At 39.2% G+C, this 9117-nt stretch overlaps 1 protein-coding gene across 1 annotated transcript; it reads right to left on the minus strand.

Moving 5' to 3' along the window:
* Positions 1-1240: 1240 nt before the first annotated feature.
* LOC18441516 (LOB domain-containing protein 18) lies at positions 1241-5588 on the minus strand. Its single transcript, XM_006851753.3, has 2 exons — positions 3347-5588; positions 1241-1893 (listed from the first exon to the last, which is right to left on the minus strand). The coding sequence occupies exons 1-2, from the start codon at positions 3647-3649 to the stop codon at positions 1543-1545; spliced, it is 654 nt and encodes a 217-aa protein (XP_006851815.1). The 5' UTR covers positions 3650-5588; the 3' UTR covers positions 1241-1542.
* Positions 5589-9117: the final 3529 nt, after the last annotated feature.

Here is a 9117-nt window from a genome sequence, read left to right on the forward strand (position 1 = left end):
GGTATGCAGTTGTATATGCTACTGTACAGTATAACTGGAGGATGTTTGAAAAAGATAAAAATAAATAAATAGATAGAAATGTCAAAAAGAAGGGCCACAATGGAATGGGTATTCTTCGAAGGAAAGTATACCACACGTTTTGTTAGTAACTTTTTTTTGGGTAGTTATGTGATGAAGTTTATAATCTTTTTAGTAGTTCCGTAGGGAAAGAGATCCCTTAACTATGATATAAATGCAAATCCGCCTCGAGCCCATTCTTAAAAAGAGTTTTTTTTAGTATTTCAGGTGGAAAAGAAAAAAATGCCCTATCTATAATAAGAACGGAACTCAAGATGTCATTTAGTGTTATTCTGCTATCTTGATTACCTGGCTTTGAGCCCATTCTTAATATGGGTAGTTTGGTAGAGAACGGATCCCCTACCCATGGTGCAAAAAGAATTTCAGACGTCACATTGAGACGTTCTGCCACCTTGACCACGAAGCATTAGGCCCATTCCATTTTTTTTATTTCATTAGTAATGTAGTGTGTGATAATTTCTATCAGCCACCTTGACCACGAAGCATTAGGCCCATTCCATTTTTTTTATTTCATTAGTAATGTAGTGTGTGATAATTCTATCAATGCCTTAGTGAACTAACGGTGGAGATGAATGTTTCCCCTCCCGAAAGTTGGCTGTAGAACATGAGAAACTTCTTATCTTAACCATACAATGCTAGGTGTGACGGTGGAGATGAAAAGTTAAGTATATACAATCTCATACATAATTTGTATCACCGCATTAAAACGTCAAAAAGATGTTTCATGTAGGGGAAATGTTTTCATAGGGCACCAGCCTTATTATGTAAAACCTCACCTCAAAACCACCAAAATTTGTACTTCTAGCATCATAAAACATTCAAAGTGATCATTTCAACTGTAACCATTATGATTGTGAAAAAATTTAAGTTTTCAAATCAAAAAATTAGTGTATATTGTGACATATTATCAAACCCATCTTTTTATCCTTAAAAATAAGTGTTAACAGAATCGGTCGGATCTATATATTTTTTGAACTTCAAATTTTATGCTTTGTGTTGAAAATTGATTTTAAAGCCATAATAAAAACATTTTATACCTTTCCGGATGAGGATTCCAGGCGAGGCTTTAGTTTGTTTTCATATAACCTCAGCCAAGAAGGAACGGCCGAGATGAAAAGCTAAGCATACACGAAATCATAAATATTTTGCAATCACCACATTAAAACGTCCAAAAGAAAGTTTCATATAAGCCGAGAATTACAAAATACTTCTCGCCCTTCTTTCTGAGATTATATCCTAAATGGCCCCACAGAAAGACACGATTTGCGTGCCATTGGACAGGAACTAACCGCCAAATCGCGACCGTCCAATTCATACACATCATTTTGCACTTCACTCAATCAAAAGTACAAAAAAAAAAAAAAAAAACGAAAAAAAGTAGATTAGCGGGATAATTCAGTAGTGAAAGATTTAAGATTAAAAGATGTATTAATTAATATAAGAGAAACCCTTTTTTTTTCTGAATTAATTGGAGAGAGCCTTAGTTGAGGGGCCAGGAGATGACCGTCGTCTAGTAAGGAGCTCTCTCGCGAGGGCGTGGAGCTCGCCACCGGCGGCACCGCCGGCTGTGACCGCCGGGTCGGGCTGGCTCCGGTAAAAGCGGGAGGCGGGGTCGATCACGTAGTGGGAGTGGTGGTCGAAGAGGGCGGAGAGATCGAAATTGGAGTTGGAAGAGGAGGCGATGAGGTCGGGCGATGTGGACATGAAGGCGGCGGATGGCTGAGACGGAGCTGGTGGTGGCGGAGGGGGTGGCGGGAGCTCCATGGTGGAGAGGTGGGCTTGCATGTATGCCAGCTCCGCTTGAAGGTTCATCACCTGCCGATCACAAACAAATTCGAGAATGTGGGTATGAATATGTTAATGGTGACTCTCTCTCTCTAAGTCAGGAGTTAAACATTTTTTTGTTCTTCTCTGTTTCCAGCTCGGTTCATTTCTTCTCTTTCCTTTCGCTCTCTAAGTCCTCTCTCTAACTTAGAGAGAGGGAGAGGAGAGATGAGCAGAATTCAACACCTGAGTTCTGAAAACGACTACAGTACGAGGAGAGAGAATATGGGGAGAGAGCAAAAATCGACACCAGAATTCCAGAAAACGACCGTAATTCCTTTTATTCTGAATCATTCTTCATTTAAAAAAGACAGAGGACAGAGAGAGAGATTTCGGGAAATAGCAAAACCCCAGACCTGATTTCAAGAAAACGACCATAACGCTACTGAATCAGTGAAGAAAAAAAAGTAAAGAACCATCTGTGAAAGAAGAAAAGGGAGGACGCATCGACTCTACTACAATAGTTGTTGGTTTCTAGAGAGAGAAAGTGCTTTCTAGAGAGAGAAGTGAGTGATAGTGGATGAGAGAGGGTGAAAAAGTTGATGGTAATTAATGAAGAAGAGAATATAAAAAAGGGTGGAGTAGACAATCACGGAAAGGAAGCTTTGGAGGTCAACAACAGTAGTGGTAATTATTCACGATGATTGATAGGAACAACTCAATATCAATGAAATGACTCGGAAAACATTACATAAGATAAGAAGCCCCAACAGTACCGTCTATACTCTAGAGAGACAAATAGACCGCCTGTTGCTCTTGTGAAGACTGTTGCTATCGTGACTTGAGAAAGAAGAGTAAGAAATGCTTGAGATCAAAATATAACTGGAAGAGAGAAAGAATTGCTTGTGATAACAAGAAGAGACACAGTGCTTAACAGGAAGAGAAAGAGATGCTTGAGATAACAAGAAGAAAGAGAGAGTTGCTGGAGTCACAAGAAGAGACTAAGAAATGCCTGAGATAATAATAATAATAAGAGGAAGAGAGAGAGAATTGCTTGAGATAACAAGGGCAGAGAGAGAGAGAGTTGCTTAACATAGTTGTAATAAGGAGAGGAAGAGAGAGAGAATTGCTTAAGATAGTAGTAATAAGAAGAGGAAGAGAGAGAGAGCGTGAGAGATAGAGAGAAAAAGAGAAATAGAGAGAGAGAATTGCTTGAGATAATAAGAACTAACACTGGCTATGGTGGATGCTTGGAGATAGAGTCAACTAATGAACAGGAGAGAGAGAGGGGGAGAGAGAGAATTGCACGAGATATGGAGAATCACCAGTCGCTATTATGGAAGGTGAGAGATACAGTAACCGAGAGAGAGTCAATAAAAGCAGAGTCTCCAATAATCACCGGAAGAGAGAGAGGAAGAGAGAGAAAACCACCCATGATCACTGTAAGAGAGAGAAAACGACTGATGATCACCGTAAGACAGAGAGAGGGGAACAGAGAGAACACCTGTTGTTGAAGGGCAAAGATATGGGCGACGCAACCATAGACGGGATCCCTGAGCCTGGCCTGAGCCTCGTAGCACACGGTGACGACCGCGTCGAGGCGCTTGTGCGCAGGGATGTGGAGCAAAAGCTTCGACACGTTGCTGGCACCAAACACTTTGTGCACCGCTGCAAAGTGCGCGGCTCCTTGCTCTGAGTCAAAGTAAGGCGCAAATACGCACCCGCTCACGCACTTCCGCCTCAAAAACTTGCAAGCGCCGCACGGCCCGTTGCCCCCTCCTCCTCCTCCTCCCCCTCCGCTGCTCATTTTCAGGGGTTCTAGAAAGAGAAATCGGTGGTGTTTAGTTTGGGGTGCTTGGGTTTCTGGTAGTTGAGGTCTGGAGAGAGAAAGTAATGGGTTTTGTGCGTTTGCTTGAATTATGGTCCTTTCTCTCTCATGGGATTAGTGGGCCGTGTGTTAATGGTGTTTAGAGAGATGCGTTTTGGGTTTTTCGGCTCTTTTGAAGTTGAAGCTTGCAGAGATAGACTGCTGGTTTTTACAGGATGGGATTTGGGGTGTGTGGTTTTTGGTGACTCAAATTTAGAGAGAGAAAGTTGTGGCGTTTGGAGAGATGGGGTTTGGGTTTTGGGCGTTTCTGTTGCCCATGGCGGATTGGAATTGTGCCATGTTTTCTCTCATGGGGTTCGTTGCTCCTGAGTCGTCTCTCACCCTGCAGCTTTTTTTCACCCCTGCCACAAACGTCCACCCATTGAAACGGCGAAGCCGTGTCGTAAAGCTCTCTCTCTCTAAACTCTCTCTCTCACTCTAAACTGCAGGGGGCGTGTTTTATCACTCTTTCCGTCTCTGTAGGAGGCAGGGGACGTTGTATGGTAAATCTCTCTCCCACCTCGAGAAATGGCGGGGGTGGTGATGTAAACCGCCGTTTCTCTCTCTAAAAACGGCGGGGGTGGTGATGTAAACCTCCTCCTTTCTCTCTCTCTCTCTCGTCTCTGTGAAGATGTTTTAGAGAGAGAAAAGACTGGTGTGGGTCGTGTGGGCCTTTTATTTTTTTGGTTGCCCTACTTTTCGAGATCTTTAAAGCCACGCCAAACCACCACCCCTCGCAGCAGCTTGCGTGAAGCAAAACATGTGACCCCCTCCCTCCCTCTCTCTCTCTCTCTAACAAGTTAACCCCCTCTCTCTCTCTCTAACAAGTTAACCCCCCCCCCCCCCTCTCTCTTTCTCTATAGAAATTAGACTCTCTCTCTAACCAGGTACCAATCCCAACCGCCGCCTCTCCACACGTGCGGCACCTTCACGCGTGGTCCTCTCCCACTACTTCCTCTCCAAACGCTTGCCCTTACACACGAGCGTGTATCTTCATGGGTGGCCCCACATCCAATCGAGTTATTCAAATATTTCGGTCGAAATTTCGCTCTTTAAATTTCGGCGAGGTTGATTGAAATTGATCTTGGGCAACTTACACGAGGGTTCCATTATCCAAATATAGGGAGGATTTAGGCCAAATTTCACTGAGTTCACTATTTTGATTCTATTGTTTTACTGTAAAGTGGTAATTACCGTAATTAATCTCTTCTCAACGAATTTCCGCTGAAATAACGAAATTTCGGCGCAATATTTTGGCATATATCCTCAAAATATTTAAAGTAACTTGCGCCACCATTTTGCCTGACCTTGAGTCAACCATTTGTATTAACAAAACGTCTAGGAATCTTGATTACGATGTGATATCACACTTCTCAAAAACGCAGGAACCAGGGTTTCGAAAGGTTCGGTGACCCGGATCGGCCCATCAAAAAATGGGGCAATTTGACCAAGTGATCTGAGAACAAAAAACATAAAAAATGTTAAAAAATAAAGTGGAATCAAATGTGTTATGGCAGAACTGGCTGACTCCCGATATTTAAGTAGAACTAGACTGATTTAGACAATTCTCGATCCGAACAAACCGGTTTCAGTCTATTTTGCGGACTTTTAAAACCTTGGCTGCAACCAAAAGATCACATGACATGTCTTTTGGAGCCCTTTTCTTTCTAATTAATAGGAAACGTATACACCATCACTATTTATTTTTGGTATGAGAAAGATCGTAGGATGTAAAATTAAGCTTGTAGGGATGTGTCTTTGATTCGGGATAAAGTCAAAAATATAATTTTTTCAATTGTATGGCATACAGATTTCACCTTTGATGGTTAAAGCTAATCATGGCCCCCTTGTATTAAACGTGAATTGTCTTATCATATACAATTACTAATATATACTCCTTAACACCATAATAAAAGATAATTATATTTTTGTGCGCCTAAAGTATCCCTTCCTCTACAATGAACCCCTCTCAAGCAACCGAGCAGTTCATCTCCACCATCTATAAGCGAGATTATTCGGTGGAGAAAACTTTATCCATGCACATTAAAGTGTACATCGTACGCCTTCATTTGTATTATTATTCAAAGATTTATTATTAGGTACATTATCAAAACCAGTGTTTGAATAGTCATAATCAGTAGGAGTTTGATATCCCCGATCCAGCTTAGGTGGGTCTTAACTCCAGTGAACGGTAGGAAATTCCAAATAACAAGATCCAAATTTTTTAAAAAATGGGGTGTTCAAGACAATTTTGTGAGGTTTATTGATCTAGATTTGACAGCCATGTAAATTAGTTTAAGTCTGAGTCACTCTGGCAATTTTTTAAAGAGAAATTTATCAAATTACCCATGGTAGATGAACAATTTAACACCTTATATCTTTTAATTTAATTTGACTTGGAATAGTTGTAGACTGGGTAGAATGCTAAATGGGTCAACTTTCATTGTTACTTGATATATTTCTTTTTTTTCTTAAATACCTTGGACATAATTTAGGCTTCATCTCCAATGGAATTGACATTGAATGAAAATAATAGCAAAATAGACCTTATTCTCAAAACATATTCACATCTCAAAGCAAATATTTTTCTCTAGCTTTTTCTTATCTAGTAAAATTACAATAGTTAAAAATCTTTGGATCAGTATTTTAAAACTTAGCAAATAAGAATATGTTAGCACCAAATCAGTTCTAAGATGTTATGGGTTCTAAATAAACTTTTCTAAAACCATCTTAAGTATATTTTAAAAAAAAAACTTATCTACTATTTTTTTAGGTCTATACCAATCCTACTTTATAATTTTTTATTTTTATTTTTATTTTTATTTAATTCACACCAATCCAGACTCAATTCAAATCGCTGACCTAACACCAATATATAAGCAAAACCTCTTAACCGGTTTGGATCCAAGTTTTGAAAGGCCGCTCTAAACTTTTTGTTGGACAGCTAGAAATTGTAAATATGGAGAAAATGGTGATAGTGAAAAAATTTAGAGGGGCCAACCTCACAAGACCCACTAAATTCCGATTCGTGTCCATTGTAGCCAGTAGAAATTTCCCACGTGGCAGGCCCACTGCACGAAGTAACGGACGCGCCGCGATGACGCAAGCCGAGCGGGCCCCGCGCGCCGCTGATTTGAAAAGGGCCGTAACGTGAGAGAGAGGGAGAAGCCACTGTTCCTTTTCACTATTTAAGTATCACGATTTTATTAATTTTTTATTTCTATTTTTACGCTACAGGGAAAAAATAAAGAAATAAATTAAAAAAAGGGAAACATTTGCTATGCTTTTCTCTCTCTCCTCACTTTTAAACTGAGCCGATGTATCGGAAACGGCGCGGAGCCGCGCCGCCCGGCTCCTGTCTGGTGTATGTGTTAAGTGAGGCAACCACAGGGCCCCCTCTACCCCCTAGACCACCACGTGGCACTCTGGCAACCGTACGATGGGCACCGCGTTAACGTTTCACCGACGACAAGGTTCAGAAAAATTCATTTAACGTACATAACGTGAACTGCTGCGTTCCCTGTAACTGGATTGGCTGTTATGTAGAATTCATACCGGAGCTCTCTTCATACGATTTGGTGCCATATAAAATTACCTGGTGTCCTGAGTTTCAAGTAAAGAAAAACAATGCGGTTTTAGTGTCGAAAACCTTAGGATAGCTTAAACATATATATTTTGATATCAAGTTATAAGATTTAAAAAATGAATAAAAGTACAGACCAAGCATATTTATAAACACTTGAAAATAGACAGTGAAAATGATTTATTAAAATATATATTTATAGTATTAAAATTATTAATTTTTATCGTATTCATACATCTTGAGCCCAAGATGATCAAATTTAATAGTATTTTAGCATCGTAAAACTCTCTTCTAGAGAACTTTTGAACCTTACTTCTGTATTATAAGGTTGGAACCTTATATAATTTTTTTTAATACATAACCATGAAATGTGATTCAATAGAGTAAAGATGGGGAAGTAGAAATGTACAAAATACTGGAGTAATAACAATCATAAGAAATATTTAACACAAGAAACACAAGATTGTGTGTTGGCCCGAGAATAGGCTTAGATGACCCGAACTAAATCTAGTAGATATGGATCACCATAATGGCCGAATAGTGCTTTTATTTTGAGTATTTTTTTCTTTTAATAAATCCAATAAGCTTAAAATTTTTTTGGGCATTCTAAAAAATAACAAACTATAGCTACACAAATAATGACAAAACATGTCAACCATTATCATTGACTCCTAGCCATCCGATAGTTCAATCTGCACCCTTTGGCCCATAACTTTTCCGCGGGATCGCGCATAGAATCCATATCCTTTTAAAGAATATATTACTATACTAAGAATATCCATTTCTGAATGTCCATTCTTTTCAGTACTATGAGAGTTATGGCCATAGCAATTGTTGAAAAATTCGAACCGGGAAAGAGGGCCGTTAGCCCACTCTGTGCATACCATTTTTTAATGAAACACCCGTTATTCTTTGTAGCACCGTTTTATTGCCCCCACACCGTTATATTTTCATATAGCCAGCTGTGATCTATCTCGGTAATCCTACGGCCCAAATTCGTTTTTGTATTTAGATGCAATTCGTCTTACGTTGCAGAACGACCGGCTATAGCAGGTCACGTGTGTCCCACTCGTGCAGTCAATGCATGAGAATCAGCAGCACGGGCTTATTATTTAATGAGATTAAAAATATTGAAATATTGTTTTTTTATTGCGTCGTGTTTGTGAAGGTTGGGAAAAAGGCCTGCTTGGGTGGTGCAGGCTAAGAAGCCTCAAAATATTTTATCAATTCGAAGTTACACAAATATATAAAAAACCATTAATGATAAGCAATAAGACTAAATTAGAGTAAAGATTTTAAACTTGGATGAGGTTTCTACAAGGCATAGGTTTTGTGAAAACAAAATGAAGCTCACCTCAAATCTTTGTCTCGAAAGCACTTTCGGCAATATAAATTTTCACGATGGCTCTAAAATCAATTTCCAACACCGACAATGAAATTTGAAACTAAAAAAATGTAGTTATCTTGCAGATCTTTGAACATTTATTTTTGGAGCAAAATAGACGATGTAGACAATTTGTTATAATAGACATTATTTTTAGAGTTTTAACTTTTATTTGTTTTGACAACCATAACGATTAAGTTGAGATGATAGATGTAAAGGTTTTCCAATGCTTGAATTGTAATTTTCGATGAGTTATGAGATGAGGCTTTATTTATTTTGGTAGTGATGCAGCCTTTTCAAACCATTTTCCTTATAGTGAATAAACAAAGTCATTAATAAGGGGAAGTATTTGGTAGGGCCACGACTTTATGATGCTGAACCTCCTAGCTCTATGTAAACATCAGTTTTTGTATTTGATATGGACCTCAACAATCATAAATC

The sequence above is a fragment of the Amborella trichopoda genome, chromosome 9 (genome assembly GCF_054954075.1).
Source record: "Amborella trichopoda isolate Santa Cruz 75 chromosome 9, AtrichopodaSantaCruz75HAP2 v2.0, whole genome shotgun sequence".
Classification (NCBI taxonomy): Eukaryota; Viridiplantae; Streptophyta; class Magnoliopsida; order Amborellales; family Amborellaceae; genus Amborella; species Amborella trichopoda.